This window comes from Nicotiana tomentosiformis, chromosome 2 (assembly GCF_000390325.3).
Source record: "Nicotiana tomentosiformis chromosome 2, ASM39032v3, whole genome shotgun sequence".
NCBI classification, from domain to species: Eukaryota; Viridiplantae; Streptophyta; class Magnoliopsida; order Solanales; family Solanaceae; genus Nicotiana; species Nicotiana tomentosiformis.
This window is the reverse complement of record NC_090813.1, coordinates 78,765,400-78,787,423: the sequence shown is the minus strand read 5'-3', so window position 1 is coordinate 78,787,423 and position 22,024 is coordinate 78,765,400. Positions and strand designations below refer to the sequence as shown.

Sequence of the window (22,024 nt, the reverse complement as noted above, 5' to 3'; positions counted from 1 at the left end):
AATTAAAATATTATATGATTGAATATAATGTATATAGAGGAGAATAGAAATAATGTGAAGGGGTCTTACACTTTAAATTTGTTTAATAAAATAATTAAATAGGAAAGGAATATTATTGATATATTTAAACAAAAAAAACATTTAGAGCTACGTAACAAAAGGACAAAGTTAAATTAAATTTCAGGAGTAATACAAAACTATATCGTATTATATTAAAAGTGGAGTAATGAATAAGGACATTAAGTAAAGTGATAAGCTAATAAAAAGTGACATGGCAATATAGCAATACTAAGTAATGTATAATAATACTTAAAATTGGAGCTATGGAACAAAATGTCAAAGTTAAATTAAAATTTCAGGAATAATACAAAATATATTCATCGCATTATACTAAAAGGGGAGCAATAGGTAAGGACATTTATAGTCTCTTTGGCCAAGCTTTTTTGGGGGCCAAAAGTGCTTTTGACCAAAAATTGAGGTGTTTGACCAAGCTTTTAAAATGAAAAAAAAAAGTACTTTTGAGGAAAAGCAGAAGTAAATTTTGAGAAGCAGAAAAATATAGTTTCTCTTCAAAAACACTTTTCTAAGAAGCATTTTAGAGAAAAATACACTTAGAAGCAGTTTTCAAAAGCTTGACCAAACATTAATTACTTATCAAAAGTGTTTTTCAAATTAATTACCTAAACACAAACCGATTCTCATCAAAAGTATTTTTTTGAAAAGCACTTCTCAAAATAAGCAGATTTTAGAAGTTTGGCCAAAAGTGTTTTTTTTTTGTTGTCAAAATTATTTTTTTTCTCAAAATTAAGATGTTTGGCCAAGCTTTTTGAAGGAAAAAAATGCTTTTGAGTAGAAGCAAAAGTAATTTTTAAGAATCAGAAAAAAGTAGCTTCTTTCTAGAAGCACTTTTTTGAAAAGCAATTTTGAGAAAAATACAGTTAGAAGCACTTTTTAAAAGTTTGGCCAAACACTAATTGTTCCTCAAAAGTGCTTTTTAAATTAATTAGCCAAACACAAACTACTTCTCACCAAAAGTATTTTTTTGAAAAGTACTTTTAAAAACAATACTTATCAAAATAAGCATATTTTAGAAGTTTGGCCAAACAGGCTATAAGAAAGTGGTAAGCTAATAAAAAGTCATATGACAATATAACAATACTAAGTAATGAATAATACAATAACAATAAGCAAGGAAACTAAAAAAAAAAAAAGAACAAAACTTTTAGAAAAAAATTTATATATGTAAGTGTTATAATTTGAATCAAGACAAGAAAATTGGTATAATATATCACATAACTGAAATCTTAGCAAAATGAAAGTCAAGAAACATATTTATTAAAAAAAAAAAAAAGAATTCCATGCAACAGAGATTAAAAGGAAATAATTGATCATATATAAAATTTAATTATTAAATAGAAGTCATAATTTTATATAGAAAATAAAATAAAGGAATTTATTGAAGATAATCCAAAAATAGATACATTATTAAAACTATCAGTAAATGTTTTAATAAGGTAATAGAAAGCTTCACTTTACGATTTAAATATAAATAAAATAATAAATTTTGAAGAAAAAAAATCACCGTAATAAATGTACGAGAAGAGAGGGGACAAAGATAATGCTAGGGTATTTATAAGTTATATAACACTCAAAAATAATATTAAATTTAGAAAATAAAGGAAATTTATTGCTTTTATAATACAAAATATATACATTACTAAACATATCAGTAGATCTTTTAACATGGTAATAAAAAGTTTTTAACTTTATGATTATTATATTATTTTAATTATAAATAAATAATAAATGTGAAAACTAATAAAACATCATAGTAAAAGTATTTTACTTGATAATTGTAAGGACCTGGTCGGTCATTTTGAGTATTATAATCCCGTTCCCTCATTTATTGCCCAATTTATGCTTTATAATTGATTTATGACATTCCAGATTAGTTGGTTCGGGTCCGGAAGGAATTCAGAGTAAAATGAGACACTTGGTCTCATAATTGAAAATTTAAGTTAGAAAAGTCGACCGGATGGGAACTTATGGGTAAACGAACTCGGATTCGAATTCTGATAATTCCAATAGTTCTGTATGGTGATTTTGGATTTAGGAGCATGTCCGGAAAATTATTTGGAGGTCCGTAGTAGAATTAGGCTTGAAATGGAGAAAGTCGAATATTTGGAAAATTTGACCGGGGGTTTGACTTTTTGATGTCGGGTCAAAATCCGATTCTGAAAATTTGAATAGGCCCGTTAAGTCATTTATGACATGCGTGCAAAATTTGAGGTCAATCAAAGGTGATTTGATAGGTTTCGGAGTCGTTTGTAGAAATTGAAAATTTCAAAGTTCATTAAACTTGAATTGGGGTGTAATTCATGATTTTAGCGTTGTTTGAGGTGATTTGAGGGTTCGACTAGGTTCGTATGATGTTTTAGGACTTGTTGGTATATTTGGTTGAGGTCTCGAGGGGCTCGGGTGAGTTTCGGATGGTTAACGGACAAATATTTGGACTTAAACATCTACTGAAATTTTCTGATATCTGAACCTGATTTCCTTATACGCTATCGCGTGAATGCGTCTGCAATCACTTAGGCTTAGTTGGTCAGTAGAGGTTTTGTGCTTCGCGATCACGTGGGGATATCCGTGATCGCGTATGGTTAATTGAAGGCTACTGAGTTTTGTGCTTCGCGATCGCGTGAAGTGGGATGTGATCGCGTAGCTTTGAGATTTTGTGGCTCGCGAACACGTGAAGAAGGTCGCGTTCACGCAGAGTAAGTGGAGCGGAGGTAGAAGTCACGCGTTTTGTTCTTCGCGATCGCGTGGACGAGTTCGCGATCGCGTAGGTCTGTGATGTTGTGCATCGCAATCGCGTGGGAAAGTACATGATCGCGTAGTGTTAAATCTGGGCTGTGGAAAACTGTTCTTCGCGATCGCGTGGGAATGTTCACGATCGCGTAGAGCAAAGGACTGGGCAGGTAGTTTAAGTTCGCGGTCGTCCATTTTTTATTTTTGACGGATTGGAGCTCGGGAAGAGGCGATTTTTGAGAGATTTTCAGAGAAAATAATGGGGTAAGTGTTCTTAACTCAATATTGGTTAAATTACCCGAATCCATAGTTGTTTTTAACATTTAATCGGTGAATTAAGTTGGAAAATTTGTGAAAACCCTCTTGGTTTAGTTTGGAGAGTTGAGGGTCGAGTTGATGTCGGATTTGAGTAAAATTTATATGGTTGACTCGTGGTTGAATGGGCGTTCATATTTTGTAACTTTTGTCGGGTTCCGAAATGTGGGTCCCACGAGCGATTTTTGAGCTAATTTTCGTATTTTTATGAAAAATTAGTATTTTCTTATGGAATTAATTTCAATAAATTTTATTGACTGAATCAAATTATTTGTGGCTAGATTCGAGGCAGTTGGAGGCCAATTCACGAGGAAAAGACATTGCAGAATAAAGAATTTCACGGATTGAGGTAAGTAACAGTTTTAAATTTGGTCCTGAGGGTATGAAACCCCAGATTATGTGTTATGTGAGTGATTTTAAGGTGACGCACATGCTAGGTGACGGGCGTGTGAGCGTGCACCGTAGGAATTATGACTTGGTCAAATTCGATGGAACTGTGTAGTTGAATTATCTGTTGATATCCGTACATTTCTACGTGATAGGGAAAATTGAGCTGAGACTCGTATTAAAAATCATGTTTAGACATATGTTGTTGTTATTGGTACCCACTGAGGTTATTTCTGTGGTTGAATAATATGTTCAAATTGTAATTTTTCACTCATTCATGTTCATTCATTTTATATCATACCTCAATCTCTCTTATTTATTATTGATGCATGATATCACTATTTTTGGACTGCTATCATGGTTTCTGAGAGCCCGAGAGACTGAAGAGGTTGATGACTGAGTGAGGTCGATGGCCTAATTGTGAGGATATTTATAGATCGGGTTGCACGCCGTAGCATGTAATTACCGACGAAGTAAAAATGGTAATAACGTAAAACCAATGAAAGTACAGTTAATACCTAACTAGCTTAATTTAATTCTTGTTTAATTGGTCTAATCCCGCTCTACCCTTTGTGTTTTTCTATTCCCTGATAAATTTTAATTTTGAAAAAGGAAACCAAGCTGGTGCGAATTTTTTTCTTCTTCAAAAGAATCAACACAGACTCCACAAACTGAAGAGACCAAATTCGATATTTTAAGTTTTTCACGAATAATGGTGACTATAAAAAACATCGATTATCAATGAAGCGGGAGAAGAACCACGATGCCTTATGTTCAAAATCCAATGGAGGTCAAAAACGCTAGATGGATTTTTTTTCCACCTGTCCAAGTTTTAGTGGGTAGAGTTATCCAATACTCGGAGTCCACTACTTATATGGTCACTCAACTTTCCGAAATTATCTAACAAAATCATATTTCTTTCATTTATAACAGCAAAGTCATTTAACTATGTCTATAGCACTCATAAGGTAAATCAACTAGATTTATCAAACTTTTGATTGCCAAATACCTATTTTACCCTCTAAATTATCAACTTTTATCTTCTGTTTTTTTTTGCTTTTTAATATTATGATTTTTTCTCTTTTTAATCAACATTATGGACTTACCTATAGAACCAAAATATTTTTTTTAAAATAAAAAATAAAAAAAATATTTTTCTAGCATTATAATGTCGAAATAATAATATAATTGAGCATAATATTCAAGAATATGCAATGTATATTACAAAAATACTTTTATTTTAAATAATTATTTTCTATAGTACGTGCATGGAATATATATTTTAAAACTTTATTTTCTTTCATTCTCAATTATGTAAATAAATTTTTGAGTTTTTTAATATCAAAATTATTATTACAAACAATTTTTTCTAATTAACTTTCTACTATGCTTAATATTTTATTATTCCAACACTATATATGCTTAAATACTATTTAAATTTTTAATTATAAATAAAATTTATTTATTCTAAGGTAAGTCCATAATATAAATTAAAAAGAGAAAAAAATTATTATATTAGAAAGCTAAAAAATAAAAATAATAAGAAGATAAAAGTTGATAATCTAAAGGGTAAAATAGGTATTTGGCGATTAAAAACATAGTTAAGTGATTTTGTTGTTACAAAGTTATGATGTCCTTTATGATTGGCGATTAAAAACATAGTTATGATATCCTTTATTGACATAGTTAAGTGATTTTGTTGTTACAAATAAAAGAAATATAATTTTTGATATATAATTTTGAATAGTTAAGTGACAATTTAAGTAAATGACTCTACTCGTGCGATCAGAATGTAGCATGTTTCTGCTGAAATGACCGGGATGGACAGAAGGTAGCTTGGACACACAAATCAATCATTTGCTCTAAACTTGTGGAAAGTAAAAAATAATGGAATAAAATAATTAAATTGTCCCAGAAAGTATAGTCAATTGATGTGCACTTTCATATGTTTAGCCAGCAGCCAAGGAAGGATACAAGTAATGAATATCGATACAAGAATAGGTCACCTGTCCTTGCTCCGGTTATATATTATAGAGGCGGACCTACCCATTGGATAGGTGTCATTGGCCCAGTAACTTCGAAAAAAATGTATGTCTATGTATATATATATTTTAAATAATAGGTACTCCATATATTTTGATTGGCTCACTAAGATTCAATCTTCGACAGCTGCAAAATTGGTCAACTTAGGACACAATTTAACTTTTAGTGCATTGTCTGGGTTCGATTACAACTCTAATATTTGCTCAAATTTTTATTTGACAACGGTGCCCCCGTGATTTTCAAATCGTGATCACTCTGCCTTTTTAATAATATATATATATCCGACCAATTAATTAGTCGGACTATTGTGAACTCATTAGTCCAACTAACCAAATTCATACAGTGTATAGCCTATCAAAAGGGAAAATGTTCACTACCAAGATTTTATCCATTTCCAAACTGGAATTTGAAATCGCTGTTAAAGGATGGGGCGATCCCATCCATTCTCCACAACCCTTGATTTTGCATGCTTGCAGAATGCAGACCCTCAAAATAACTGAGCATCCTTGTTATTGTCGTTTCCTCGAATATGTAAGTGTAAAATTGAACATCTGAATACCAAGGACTTAAATCGACCACGAATATGAAACAAATGCGCATCATGAGGTGTGGAATTGGGGTGTGACAATTTGGATACCATGAAAATTCAACTTTGCAAGAGGTCAGGAGAAATTTTATATAGAAGAAAAACATTCTTTTGAACCATATAAGAAAAACATTCGTGAGGTCCAATAACTTGCTCAGCCAAACAACTTACACTCCTTCCAATAAAGTAACAAAGTTCTTAATCTAATTTTTATATATTAATCAATTGCTTGAAAAGATTATTTTTTTCTTGTTGTGATCATAAAATTCATCTTTAACCTTGTTTCATACTTTTTGTACAATTCAACCGATCATTGCCGCTTGCCGGCTTTTCTTGTCTTCGTTAAATGGGAATTAGATTTACGCCTCTTTGTATTGTTCTTATCCTTGAACTCCTCGTATATTTATATAATAGAAGCTAGTAGTAATGAAAATCACATCCACAGAAATAGTTATAGTACTTTTGAAGAAAACAAATTAATTAATATAATTGAGATAGAAGATGGCGAAGCCAAATATGTTCGTCCTCTTGTTTTTCATGATCCTCTCACTTCTGTTCATCAGTTTGGCTGAAAGCAGATTCACTTCTCCTGGTAAGAATAATTGACTTTCTCACACTCAGTTTCATCTTTATGCTATTCGCAAAGATTGTAATAACATATTATCAGGCAAGTTGAGAAAAGTTTTCAAACCCACGTGTGTATTGACTAGCTTTGGCTCGATTGTGTGCGTGTATCTAATAATATAATAAGATTGTGCAGGTATATATTAATTAGTTTCAAATCCTGTATATATCTTTACGTATATTGTGTTGAAACAGCGAATTTGAGTCCAAGTCCAAGTCCAAGTCCTGCAAGAGAAATAACATGTTTGAAGGTGGTGAATGTGAAGGATGGAGACACATGCTTCGGCATTTCCCAGACGTTTAGATTGTCCCCTAATGTTTTCGACGCTATCAATCCAAACCTCAACTGCACTGCTCTCTTTGTTGGTCAATGGCTCTGCGTAGATGGCACTTTGTCTTAAAATCACATCAGCAATAACTGAGGCTTGAGTTTATTGTATTCATTATCATGTTTATGTTATGATCTTTCTTGTTCTTGGAATTCTCAAGTGGCATTAAACTTGCTCTTCATTGGTATTGCCGTAGACTTCTTTCTTTCTTTCGAAAATTTAAGTTCTCTCTCCAGTCTTTACCCACAAAAATTATTGAATACACTTGGAAAACATTTAAGTTTAATGTACAGTATTGACAAGGTGCCATTGACCCACAAAAATAAGTGAACACACTTGCAAAAAAATAAGTTTAATGTACTTATCTTATATATGCAATATTGTATTCATGAAAATTCTAGGTAGAAATGACATCAGATAGTCATTGTAAAAGACTGCTATTTAGGAATTAGCCTATGCATCCTAAATTTTAGTTTCTTAGTTCAATTTTTTGGGATACAAATGTCCTGAAATTATAAAATGTAACTGCAAGCAAATCCCTGAATAGTAGTGGCGGACCTAGGATTTTATGCAAGCGGGTTCAATCTTAGAAGTACATAACATTAGTCGTAAAATAGTAGTTGTCAAGTGGGTTCAAATAAAATATTTATACAAAATTTACACAGCTTTAATCTTAATTTATACATATATACAATATTAATTTTTGATAAAGCGGGTTCAGTTGAACCGGCTTGCCACCACTGTCACTGAATAGCATCCCTAAGAATGGTTGTTTGTGCACTTTGCCCAAGTACCTATTACTATATGTTTTTGGGCCAACAAGTTGAAGTCCATGAATAAAAGATTAGAATCCAAACTCTTGTTGAACTTCTATAGGGCAGCACTTTTACCTACTATCACATACACAATAACTTATGCAATCTTAAGAAAAGCCCAACATATGCCCAACCCATCCAAAGATCATATTCATTAACGCAAGATGAGGTCGATTTTCCTTTCAACCTGTCTTAATTCCAATCCACCCTTGACATAAATAATATTTACAATATTTATAAATAGTAAATTCAACAATTGTAAAACTGCTTTGACCAATACTGAGGTTCAGTGAAATACTGGTGAAATGTTATAAAATTTTGTTTAAAGAATATTTCAAGTAAACTAATGATTCTGCAATCACAATTCTTCTTTTATTTTTTCTTAGTTGAGAATCTGGTGTAAAACTTAGGTCATCAATTTCAAAGTTGTCCCAGTGAAAGAGATAGGAACAAGTAACAACACTAAGTACCACTTATATTCGATTCCTATCCAAAATCCTATCCAAAACTCACAAAATTATTACACCTTTCTATCCACAAAATTTAGCCAAATTGGAAAAAAAAAAAAGGCGCATAGAATCATATGATTCATCCTCTTCTTCCTTCTCATTTCTTGCAAATTCCGTGACCCCAACGAATTAATGAGTCATCTGGACCTCCTACGTTAGTAGAGGCAAAAATAAAAGTGCAAAATACTATTGCATTCAATACTTAATACTATAATTTTTTGAGGTGTGTCATCAATTCCTAGGTAGCTTCATAGGCAAGATCGTGAATAAATTGAATAAAAACCCTTCTTATATTTTGTCTTTTTATTGAAAGGCACTTGTATTAATTACCAAGGAGATTAGCATCGACGTCATTTTTCACCCAAAAGTCCTACAAATTTCATGATTCGTAACCAAAAGCATGTCGGTTTTGATTCCCACTTTCTAACAAGAATGCGGATATAGGAAGCTTCTTAACAGTAGTAATTGAGTGAATTACTTTATCCACACGAGCTTCTTTTTTAAAGTTTTTCCTTTTGCTTTATGTTTTTTTTTTTTTGGCACAATCTTAGGATATAATGCAATAGTTTTACTAGTGGGTTGTCACTCCATTTCTTTTTGAAAAGTCGAGTTCTCAATTATTTTAACCAGAAGTCAAGAAAAATATATAATTTCATAGTCTTTGACAACTTTCTGATTGGCTAAATACAGGATTACAAAGAATGTGGAATCGAATATAATTTTATTGTTAATAAAAACGTGGTATTGTATTCTTGAGAACAGCTAAGCAGTAGTTAACTGGTTAGGATTCTTAATTTTCCAAAAAGAGAAACACAGAAAAACTCGATGCATATTATAGTAGATTATTAAAATTATAAGTGGTAAAGTGGATAATGCCAATTTTTACAACTACTTGTGATATTCTTCAATGAATAATATGGAACAAAAGGCAACAGTTTGGAAAAGCGGTGCCAGGGGTAGATAAAAGATGACTTCATTAGAAGTTTCCTGAGCTTTCAACGTAACTTTAGTAGAGGTGGGAACCAAATGCACGTGCTTTTGATTACAAAATACGAATCAAATCAAATCAAATTGAAATGATACTTCCAACTTTAGGATTTGAAAAGAACGATAAGATTTTGAAAATCATAATGAATGTACGTTAGAAGAGAAAAGAGGTTCCTCTTCATTGTGGTCACACCCTTTTTATTAAAGCTAAGAGTTTGCTTGCTTCCTGTTTTCTCGTGACCACCTCAAAAATTTCAAATTCAAGGAATTGAATTTTCTTTTTCCCTTAAAGAAATATTTAAAGAGGTTTGTAAATTGTAAGCTAGAGATGGTAATTACTATCATATAAAAGAAGATATATTTTCTTAGTCCAGTTCAATGAGTAGCAAACCGAGTTTGGTATATGTCCTATGTGCTAGTTCAAGCAGATTAGTATCCAAATGCCGTTTATGGCTGACAGCTTTAATTTGAACATAATTTTGAATTATGACCAGACACTTGGAAGTTTGCTTTTCAGGACAAACTAATACACTCAGCAAAACAAACAAAATGCTACACCATTGCTCTGACAAATCTTATATTAATTGTTGAGAGGTTGAAATTGAACACAGTAAAGTATGTATTTTCTATGCAATAGAGACAAGAGAAACAGTTCAAATCTAACAATATCATCCCACTAAAACATTATACAACAACAAATAAAATTAAAATTAAATCCAAACATCTTCTTTAATTAGGTCATACTATTTTGTAGCCAGCACTCCCTTTTGACATTTCAACACTTGTTCCATTCCTAGTTCCAGGATAGTCCACTTCAGTCATGAACTTAGACCAGAACCAATGCTCTTTCCACACAATCACCATCTCTTCAATTGGGATATTCTTTGTCTCAGGCAAGAAGAAGTAAATGAAGACAGTCATAATCACAACAAAGAATGCAAAGAAGAGGAACAATCCAAACTTCAAATGACACAACATTGTCAAGAATACTTGTGCCACTATAAATGTGAAGATCATGTTCACTGAAACATTGATACTTTGAGCAGCTGATCGAATTTCGAGTGGGAAAATTTCACTAGGTACCAACCATCCTAGAGGTCCCCATGACCAAGCAAATCCAGCTACATAAACACAGATGAATATCACCACTACTATCGCGTACCACTTTGGTAAATCCCCTGGAGTTCCATTCACTCCAAACTTTATAGCTATGCAAATTGACACTGCTATCTGCAGATGTATCAAAAACCAAGTTCAAGTTAGAAATGTGAACTTAATTTCATATACAAAGAGTAGAATCCACTGAATCTAAATTCAAAATTTCCAAGAAAATGGAAGGAAATTTAACTTACTTGGCAGATGAGCATTTGAATGCCGCCTTCAAGGAACAAGAATCTTCTTCCCAATTTATCAACATAGTAAATAGAAACAACAGTTGCAAGTACATTGACTCCACCAGTAATAACAGCAGACATAAGGGAAGCATCAGCACCAAAACCAATAGTCTTAAACAAAACTGGTGCATAGAACATAATCACATTGATTCCAGTAAGTTGCTGGAAAAATGGGATCATAATTGCCATTGTGAGATGTGGCCTATATTTCCTTTGCAACAAATTTATCCAAGGGTTCTCAATTTTCCTAGAAGCCTCACTCGCCACGACTAAATCATTGAACTCTTCGTCTACATCATCAATGCCTCTGATTCTTTTAAGCCTAGCTTTCGCTTCGTCGTGATTGCCACGTTCGATCATGGAGTTTGGTGTCTCGGGAAGGAAAAGTGAGCCTATTGTGATGATCAATGCAGGTACCATAGCACCTCCTAAGCTTAATCTCCATCCCCAATGAATCTTGGCAAAGAAATAGTTCAACACATTTGCTACAAGTATACCAATTGTAATGGACAGTTGAAAACCTATGTTGAGTGCTCCTCTGTACTTGTATGGAGCCATTTCAGATAGGTATAGTGGAACAGCCTTCAATTCAATTAAACAAAAACGTTAATCATCCCAATTAAAGGAAAACAACAACAAATGGTTCAAAAAAGCAAAAAGAGAAGGGAAATATTGTGTTTCTTTCAAGGGGGCCAGGCCACTTGTTCTTGTCACGATGGATAAGGACAGAATGTCTATTTTCTTAATTAGATTAAGAAAATGAGCAACATTATTTCATGATTAATTTTAATTTTACGACTTGCAACTATCAAGTCAATTATAAACCAATTTGTTTTTAGTAAATTAGTCATATTCATGAGCAGACGATGTGGAAAGAATTCAGGCGCACGTTACTTCAACGGAGAAAAAGAAATACACACACACCCAAACAGAGTATCTACTATTAAGAAAATAGGAGTTTTGTTAATCTCAACAACTAGCATTGGATTAAAATATTGCTTATGTGATATCATGACAGTCACAACTTGCTGAAGAATACCAAAGCAGATTCGTTATTCAAATTAAGCTAGTAGATTTTAGACTGAACAAAGGATTTAAGATAGTGGGATTTAATTTGCAAAAAAGTCTTTTTCAAGTCAGGTTAACGTCCAAATTGTAAAAAGGTAGGGACCTCCTACTTGGAAGGCTCAAAAGTCCAATCGACTGTTGATTTCATTTTCTTTTAACCAAAAAATTTAAATAAAAGAGACAATAGAAAAAGATAAAAGCAAAATGGAATTAGAATTGTGGGGAAAAGAAGATTAATTTGTATACATAGACTGTTTAATTTTTTTACCCTTTGAGGTTTCTTTTTTAACTGTATTTAAAAGGAACATTCATGAGTGGAATTAATAACTTGAAAAATAAAACAAATAACTTTTCGATCAAATTGCATATAAATATTAATTTACAGGATACTCCTATAGGATAAGATAATTTTTTTTAACAAAAAAGTGATAGACATATGGTTTCAGGACTTTATGGCAAAATATCATGTGTTGCACATACTTGTCTGATCTCTATGCATTAAGTAAGTACTTACTGCCATTCAGATCCAAACTGCGGGAAAAGTGTTGACCACCAACTTGCCTTTACTATTTTTTACAGTTTTGAAACCAAGAAATAAATGCATAAACTAAGAAACGTAATTCCATGGCAAAAACCAAAGAAACAGGGGAACCATAGAACAGGACAATCTTGAAATAAATGAACAAAAAAGGGGGAAAAACAGAGACAGACGCACAGATGCTGTTGTTTGTAGAGAAAAACCACCATTCTTTGATTGCATAAACATAGTCACATGGTAGTACTGTTTAGAGAATAAACACCAATTTTGGACTACATAAACAACTTGGCACGACCAACAAACAAATAATTAGGAATATGACCACATGCCAATCTCTTGACTTGATCCAACACATACGACAAAAACAACACTGCTCGGACAAATACTTTTTGCACAGAACTTAAACTCAAAATAAGGACAAACTAGGAATAAATTTTGCCGTATAATGGAAAATACGATATACCTGATTGGCGAATCCAATACCAAAACCTAGTAAAATACGACCAACAATGAGCATAGCAACATTCTGAGCAAAGCCATTGATCAAAGCTCCAGCACAGAAGAGGACACCTCCAGAGAGCATAGAAAGTCTCCGTCCAAGTTTTCTGGTGACAGTAGATGCCACCAGAGACGACAAAAGAGCAGCCAAGTACAATGACGACGTGAACATCGTCAATGTTTGGCTGTCAAATTTGCAGTATTGATTTGTTGAATCATCTGCCTTTTGCTTCCTGAACACAGATGGGAAAAATCTACTCAAGAATGAGTCCATTGATGTCACACCTCCTGATCCATACATAAGAAAACGCAGTCATAACCTAGAATGAAACAAATTATAAAACGTATAGTAATTCATTCACAAATTGTCTTTTTTCCTATATGTGTTTTTACGTACCAGAAATTCCAATATCGTAACCGAAAATGAGACCACCCATGGCAGCGACAATGCACGTAACGGTAACATAAAGAGTTAAATTGCCGGGATATTCTTTCCCGTTGCCGGGACCAATACCACCACCACCAGCCATCTTTCTGAGCTGATCACAAAACAAGAACTACTTGTGGCACAAGAAATGATCAAGAAAAAAGAAAAACGTTGAGAGAGAACTGTAACGTAAACTGGAGAAATATAAGATAAAAGCTAAGTGGAAAATGAAAGAGAGATTTAAGAGTACTTCAGAAATGAAGAGAAGGAATATAGAGGAGTAGCTGTGAGAAGGGAAGAGTATATATAGAAAGTGAGGGAGACTATTACAATGTCGTAAATCCGGGACTATATGCTGGACTCTACTTAGCTGTCACTTTTTTTTTTCTTAATGATTTTTTATTTAGCTGTCAAAATTATGCATAGAATCTTATCTCACGCTATTAAAACTTTATTTAATTAAGGTGACAAAAAGAATAACGATAAACTCTTTAACACATAGTTGACTCACTGTATTACATGGAGAATTATAATTAAAATATAACGTATAATATACTGGAACTAATAAAGAGATATTTATGCAAGAGGTGAACTGTAGATTATTTCTCAATATTTTTCTATATTCCAAACGAAATAATTTAGGTCTCCCAACCAACAGATTTTGGATTTAAAAAGTTTATTGTTGATGTTGTGGAATGTGAGCTCGGAAGTTTTTGATTGGGCATCTTATTGAGTCTAATTCAATCTAATTCAAAATTGTAGCCTTAGTTCTATTAGAATGTGTAACATTGTTGTAGCCTTGCAGGGAATGAATTATTGTTTATGGATATAACATTACACAATTATTATCCCATGAATCGTTTTTTGAGGTTAAGTTAGGTTTGATGTCTTTTTTAATATGGTATTGACGCCAGACTCATTCCTATTCTCGATTTTATTTTCTCTACATGTCTAGCTAACTCTGATTATCTGAAGGTGTTATATGCTTCACATTGGCAGAAGAAACAAATAATTATCTTCTTATATGATGGTCTTGGATAATCTTAATTCAATAAGCTTATGAAGTTGACATATGTTTAAAATTTATTTTCTTAACAAATTTACACAAGATGCTTGGAAACAAGTTGAGTTAGGCCAAAGGTCATGTGACCATACGAATAAATAGTTGCCTTGAATTTAGACTGGATAATAATAAAACAAGGAAGGCTTGTAGTATATACTAATTAAAGTTGATGTGGGAAATGGTGTGTAAGGAAATTAAGTGTTTATTTGGGGTTCCTGGTAGACGGCAGTCAAATGAGGGAGTTCCCACTCTTGGTAATACACATCAGCCTTTTGTCATCTAATTTATCTCTATCTTTTCTGACTTGGGATATACTGCCCATTTGGTGGCAAATATTTCCACCTAGCTTTGCTGGTTTTAGTTGACTTTCTTTTTCAAGAGCGTTTACTTCGACCAAAAGGGATGACAATTCATATACTTAGAACATTTTGAGAATAAATAGAGACCAAAAAAATACAGCTTTTAGAACCGAAAAATTGTCAATATTTTAGAGAGTAACGGTTCATGTTATATTGAAAAAATAATTAGAATGGTGTATAGAAATAAAAATACTTGAAAAAATTTGCTCCTCATATATTAATTTTTTCCCTTCTAGGACGGAAAGAAGTGAAAAATAGGTATTAAAGTGTTTGACTAACTATAAATCTTGAGAAAGACATGAATTTTATTTACTAAGAATATCTAAAGGTAAGTCTACCTTATCCATGTATTTTAACATCAGTGTGTAGCACGGAAAGCCATTAATTATAACTACTTCGTTAAGCAATCCTTAAATTAAGGATAATAATAAAACAAAGTTACTCTAGTTCTCATAGATTATGTCATGAGCGGTTGTTTGATTAGCTACTCTTCACTTCTATTTTATTAGAGTGATTGACGTTGCAGTCCAGTTCTAATTTTGTTTACGTGAAGCAAGCATTTAAACCTATGCCAGATTAAATTTGGTTATACTAGCATTTAGTATATAGAGAAAAGAAAAGTGAAAAGAAGAAGAGGAAGAAAAAAAACAATTATAAAGAATTCCACATAGGCATCATAGAAGGGATAATATGGATTTTTAGTTAACGAACTTTCCATCGTTTACCATTCTCTTTGTTTGAAAACTTTTAATGTTTCCGAGCAAAGAGGAGCATGTTGTGAGCATTTAATATTTTACCGTGCTTGAATATTTCCCGCTCTCATCTTCCCAGGCGTGTCCTCACTCCACTTCCATTTGTCCCACATGCTTGTACCCTCCACACTTTGCTCCCTACTCCACTCTCCATTATTCCCACTCCTTGCCCCCCATGCTTGTCCCCCACTCAAAAACCCCAAACCATATTTTTAGGCCATTAAATCACACAACCCTCGCCCATTTTGGAAACCAGTCGCATAACCCCTTAAACCCCCCTCATTTTCCCCAAGACGAGGCTCTCATCTCTCTTTCTTAAAAACAAAGGTAACAACACCAAAACAACGACCAAGATCTTTAACAAAACTACTGTCAAACCAGCCCTCTTTTGGCCCCCTAAAACTTCCCAAAACAGGCCCAGAACACCCTCTTTTCGCACAAAAATAGCAGCTTCAAGATTGAGTTCGAGTCCGTTGAGGTCGACGTAGAAGTTCTCCGGTCGATGGTTCCTGTTGGTTGAGTTTATTTGTTGTTCATTTGGTCGTTGTCTCATCTTGTCGATTGAGTTACAAGCTCTCAACTTCAGGTTCATTAATAGAGGAAATCAAGACCCAAATTGACTCGCTCTATTCTTTTCCAGATCTTTTGTGTTATATTTTCGGGTAAGCATTTTCTTTTAAGTTGAAAACCAATATAGTTGCTTTCAATCAAAAGTTTTCTTTAAGATGGTAATTGTATGTATAATTCTGTTGTTTTACTCCTTTGTTTTTTTTGCTATGTTTGTCTTTATTATTAAAAGAGTACGTCGTTACATGATTGAGTTACATTAGTGAAAAGTGAGAAGCGCGTTGCTGAAAACAGGAGGTGTTGCGCTGAGCGTTTCATTTGTTGTCAAAATGGTTTTGATTACCTTGATACTCAGATAGCTATTATCTTAATCCTTCTCCAAGAAAGATGTTTGGTATTGTTTTTCAGGATTTGTGCTAAGTGTGTAGTAGCATATATTTAGAATTGTTTGGTGATGCCTTTAACCATTACAGTTGAGTAATTTTCTTTTTGGCCATAGGTCAGTACTAGTATAATTTATAATTTAGACACATGTCAGTCAGTGAATCTATTGTGCTAAAGTTCAGACGTCCTTTTAATAGAACTCACGCGTTAACCCACATAATTTTTCATAACTTCAAATCAGCTTAAAAAATGAACCAACTCATAAACATCGTTAGTATGGTTTAAACGCGATTAATAATAAATCATCACGACTATGGTTACGGTTCCCGTGGCATGGTCGCGATACATAATTCCCAATTCGAGTGTGTGTTTCACGTGACTCGACCATAACTTCAAATAATTAAAACAAACTTATTGTGAATGATGGGTACATTTTACGTAGCATGATTTGCGATGTGTACAAAAAATAACAAGTGCGCGACACCGCGTCTTGTTTAAATAAACTTCATAATTTTTTTTTTAATAATTAAAAGCGGATAAATAAAACATGGAAACTAATAAATCATAGTGTTATCCAAAATTAAATCAAGCCAAGTTGTAGTCAATAAAGCGACCGTGTTAGAACCACTGGACTCGAGGAATGCCTTACACCTTCTCCCCGGTCAACAAAATTCCTTACCCGAACTTTGTTTTTGCAGACCAATAATAATATAGTCAAACTTTCCTTTGACTAGGGATTCAAATAAAAGGTGACTTGGAACACCCAAAAATCAATTCCGAGTGGCGACTCTGTAAATAAAATAATCCCTATTTCAAAAAATTGTCACTTTAATTGGAAAAACTCTTTAACCCACCATCCATAATACACATTTATCCTTGGGGGAGGCATAAAAGGGGTGTGATAGCTATGGCGACTCTGCTGGGGACCTTCAAGAATTCGAGCTTGTACATTGACTTTATTTGGCTTTATTAAATTTTGTATATATTGTGATTTATTTGAGTCTAATGTGTTACTTGTCGAGTTTTTACTGTTTTGATATTGTTGAACTGTACATATAAATTGTATCTTCTCTAGCATTCCTCTGAGTCTTCTGATAATTAGTTATGTTGTGTTTGCCTACCAGCATCACAAATTTTCTGTCTTGAGATAAAGCCAGTTAGCCTACCAGCTTCTGGTGAAGGATTTAGTCACACATGTTTAGGCGGGAGAGCCGTTAGCTAGCCAGTGCTGTTCTACTACTGGTAATGCTTGACGCTCCTCGGCTCGGGTTGTCCGTCCGGGTAAGCCAGGTCTAGATACCATCTCCTTTAAGATTTACAAATTTAGAAGAACAAGCCACAAGCAATGAATACCCCTAGTAGGTTGCGCTTTATTTGCATCATGTGCATTTGACTTAACAGTAGTCGACTCATGGGCCGAGTTCTGTTTTAGGACAGGTACCTAGTTGAGACCATTATGTCATGTTATGTGCTACTTGTTGCATTATTTGGGAGGTTGCATGTCGACCGACTTTTAGCATAAAACAGTTGAACGAACAGAGAAAAATGATGTAGTCTAGCGCATATGGTTTTTGAAGATTAATTTTCATTAAAAGAAAAAAAAGTTAATTTTTACCGAACTACGCGGGTCTGATTCTCACCGGATGTGAGATACGTAGGCAAACCTCATCGGTTCCGGGCCCAATTTTCAAAAAAAAAAATTCAAAAATATTTTCTTTTTCCTTAATTCTCTGTTTACAATTCTTTCCTTAGAAAATCCAAAAAAAAAAAAAATACTAAACCCAAAAATATTTTTTATAGTCCCACAATTGAGTTTTATTTATTTATTTATATTCTTTTATGGAGTCAAAACCCGAGAAATCGGAATTTTTCTGGGTCAATAATATGTTTGATCAAATCCTAACCCCGTGTCAGCGACGGGTATACCATGAGTGGGGAAAGAGGTAGGTCTGAAAAGAGGCCCAGATCAGAAGGGATATCAGATTTTCTAATTGTCGATCAGATACTACAATTGTTGTGGGATTGGTGGAGAGACTTTAAGGAATATGAGCGGAACCAGATAAAGAAATACTTGGGACATTTGGTTCACATGATTACGATAAAGCCTAGGAGGGGTGTGATTGAAGCTTTGATTCCGCATTGGGATCCTGAAAATAATGTGTTCCGTTTTACTGACTGTGAAATGACTCCGACCTTGGAGGAAATCTCCCATTTACAGGGGTGGGGCCGCAACCTTCGCCGCCAAAGGCCCATAGTACCAAAAAATATGAATGAGGGTAGGTTTCTGAAGCTTTTGAACATAAATTACGGACAATACGAAGGTCTAGGAGGCAAATGGGTTAAGTTAGGCCTTTTGTTTCAGTTGTATGGCCTAGAATGCAATTTCGAAAGGAATATGGAAAAATTTAAATCGAAGGAAGATAAGGAAACTTGGAAGATACATAGAAGGTTTGCATTTATGGTCACTTTTTTGGGGCGTGTAGTTTTTTCGGAAAGAGAGGGACGCATTGACATCCGTTTGGTAGGTGTAGTTGAGGCTCTGACCTCAGAAGGGAGTGATTATACTTTGGTTCCTATGATTCTTTCTTGCATTTTTCGTGCTTTAACTAGATGTAAAATGGGCGCGCGAAACTTTGATGGTTGCAACATTCTGTTACAGATATGGTTTTTGGAGCATTTCTATCGTCATCCTACGATCACTAATTTTAGTGAGCTATGGCCCAATCATACTTACGATCACCATAAAATAATTGATAAATGTGACTTACCAGAGGGGATTGGCGCTTGGAAAGAACTACTTCTTACTCTGTCTGCCAAACGGATCACTTGGAATTACGATTGGTTCTTCTCCAAAGAGGTCATTTGTGAGTCTGCATACCACTCTTATTTGGTACTCATAGGATTGGATGGTGTTCAGTCTTATGCTCCACTTCGGGTAATGTGCCAATTTGCACAACTACAGGAGGTGCCACCAACACGAGATATGAGTAAGTTCTGTTATGATTTTGGTAAAGATCAACCTCATGACGAAGAAGAAATTATAAAAATTTGGTATGCAAGTAAAGTCTCGGAGTTGAATGATATGGTAGAAGACCGCGATCGTGGAGAGGTGATCCCTGAATATATTACCTGGTTTCATAACCCTTCATTTCTTAGAGATAGGATTGAAGGATCCAACAGGAGGAGAAACGATCAAAGAGCTATAGAAAGGTTAAAAGAGGAATTGGAGCATTCCTGGATGACCATATCTAAACAACAAGCCCAATTGCAAGCCGGATTCGCTCAGATTCGTTTAAATGTTGAGGAAGATTATCAATCGGCCTTACGGGGCATGGATAAAGATCTAAAGTATGCTAAAAATGAGGCGGCCCGCTTAGAAGAAGAATTGGCAAGCACTATTGGTTTAGTTAGAAGAGTTGAGGCAAATAAAAATGCTGAAATGCGTAAGCTGCAAGAAGACTTGAGTATCATTGAAGAGGATGCGCACCAACAACAATTAGAGTTTGATCAACAGAGAGAGCAGTTTGCAAGGGAAAGGGCCCATTCGATACGTTCAAAGGGTCAGTTTCTTGCACAATTGGAAGAAACGAAAAGTCATCAACATGCAGATTTTGAGGTTGAGCGGCGTCACTGGATGATTGAGAGAGCTGTGCTAAACCGCCGGATTGAAGAATATGAGGGAAGCGAGACGGATATGGGTAACGCCCTCAACACTACCCAGATATGGTTGCAGAATTATCACATGAATATGGGGCAAGCTAGAGAGCAAGTACTTCAATTGGCAGAGAAAGCAGCATATATCCATGATGATCATCGTCATCTAAACAATGAGCAAGTTGGTCAACAGGCACGTGCCCTCGTTCCACAATTGCCGGGAGTGTTTCAGAATTTGTACGAGATGTTGGGGGAGAGTGGAGGCCAAGGGATGCAGATCATTGATGATATCAGTTTAAGAAAGAATGCCAATGAAGATTAAAGTTTTAGTGCAGTCAATTAGTTTTTAGTTTCATTTTGCATTTGTTGTATTTTTAATTTTATATTTGTCGCATTTTCAGTCATATTTATGTCTTTAGAGTCATTTTGAAAAAGGAAAAAAAAATAAAATTGTTATTTGTCTTTCCTGAACTACGTAATAATCTGATTCATGCGGCGACATGATACGTAGGCAACCCGCAAAAGGTTCGATCAAAATATTTTTTTCAATGATTCTAAGATGATGGATCAAAATGAGGCGTGAGTGGAAAAAAAAAACAAGAGCGTCAATAAGAAGCTACCTCATAAGCCGGAATGAAACATGAAGCCTCCAAAAGTATGTTAGAAATATTGACAATGATAGGAGCATGGCACATTATGTGATTCATATCTATAAAATGCTTAACCCTAACACGTTTGCTGTCTCTTATCTAAGTAAGCTTAGGGTGGTTGGTTTGTGGTGAAACTGGCAACACACCATTACTTCACTAGATCTAAGGGAGCAGTAGTAATGGCCAACGATGATGAGATCGAGTTGATCAGTGACGATCCACAGGGTCAATCAGTTGAACAAGAGTCAGAGGAAATAAGAAAATTGAGACAACAATTGTCTGATGTGTATCAAGCTTGGGTGTCTGGTCAGCCTCCACCCCGTGGTCCCTCAGAGGGAACTTCCACCGTACCCCTGGCTACTCAACAACCGCCCCATGAAACGAGCGACCACATCCTACCACCAGGGTATGTGCCAAACTACAGCCTCCACGTTGCTCCCGGTACCTCTAATGTGCGACCTCCAGTCGCACCGGTCAGGAACACTCCTCTAGTCGTGTCTGGCGCACCGGCATACACAATCCCGCCTCCACATCCTGTGACGAGGCCAATCAACGAGCCACTATCTCATGCTTATGATGGCCAATACTACTCTCCAAATATGGCTTTCGGGGTTTTGGCTCCATATAATCAGACTCCTCAGTACGAGTCACCAGTGGAAAATGAAAAGCCTGCCAAGACAGTTGAGTCGGATGAGATGGCCAGGAAAATGAAAAGTCTTGAATAGAATATAAAGAACATACAAGGACTAGGGGGTCACAAAAGTGTTTCGTTCAGTGATTGATGCATGTTCCCTCACATCCATTTGCCACCAGGGTTCAAGACCCCAAAATTCGAGAAATATGATGGGCACGGCGATCCTATTGCCCATTTGAAAAGGTACTGCAACCAACTGAGGGGTGCAGGTGGAAAAGAAGAATTGCTGATGGCTTATTTTGGAGAAAGTCTTGTGGGGGTAGCCTCTGAATGGTTCATTGACCAAGATATCGCTCACTGGCATGTCTGGGACGACATGGCCCAAGCCTTCGTCAAACAATTTCAATACAACATAGATATTGCACCGGATCGCAATTCCCTGTCCAATATGAAGAAAAAGCCGACTGAAAGCTTTAGGGAGTATGCAATCAAGTGGAGGGAGCAAGCAGCTAGAGTTAAGCCATCTATGGATAACCACGAGTTGATCACTGTTTTTCTGGAGGCCCAAGAGCATGATTACTTTCAGAACATGATGTCCGCAATGGGTAGACCTTTTGCAGAAGCGATCAAAAT

General features: G+C 34.8%; 1 protein-coding gene and 1 long non-coding RNA gene across 2 annotated transcripts; one reads left to right on the top strand and one right to left on the bottom strand.

Annotated features, from left to right (window-relative positions):
• Positions 1–6,561: 6,561 nt before the first annotated feature.
• Positions 6,562–7,287, top strand: LOC138904895 (uncharacterized). Its single transcript, XR_011413486.1, has 2 exons — positions 6,562–6,731; positions 6,959–7,287. It is a non-coding gene; the product is annotated as an uncharacterized lncRNA (long non-coding RNA).
• A 2,676-nt stretch (positions 7,288–9,963) lies between these two features.
• LOC104098793 (sugar carrier protein C-like) lies at positions 9,964–13,602 on the bottom strand. Its single transcript, XM_009605614.4, has 4 exons — positions 13,299–13,602; positions 12,867–13,189; positions 10,756–11,379; positions 9,964–10,633 (listed from the first exon to the last, which is right to left on the bottom strand). Exons 1-4 carry the CDS (start codon positions 13,429–13,431, stop codon positions 10,142–10,144), a joined length of 1,572 nt encoding a protein of 523 aa, XP_009603909.1. The 5' UTR covers positions 13,432–13,602; the 3' UTR covers positions 9,964–10,141.
• Positions 13,603–22,024: the final 8,422 nt, after the last annotated feature.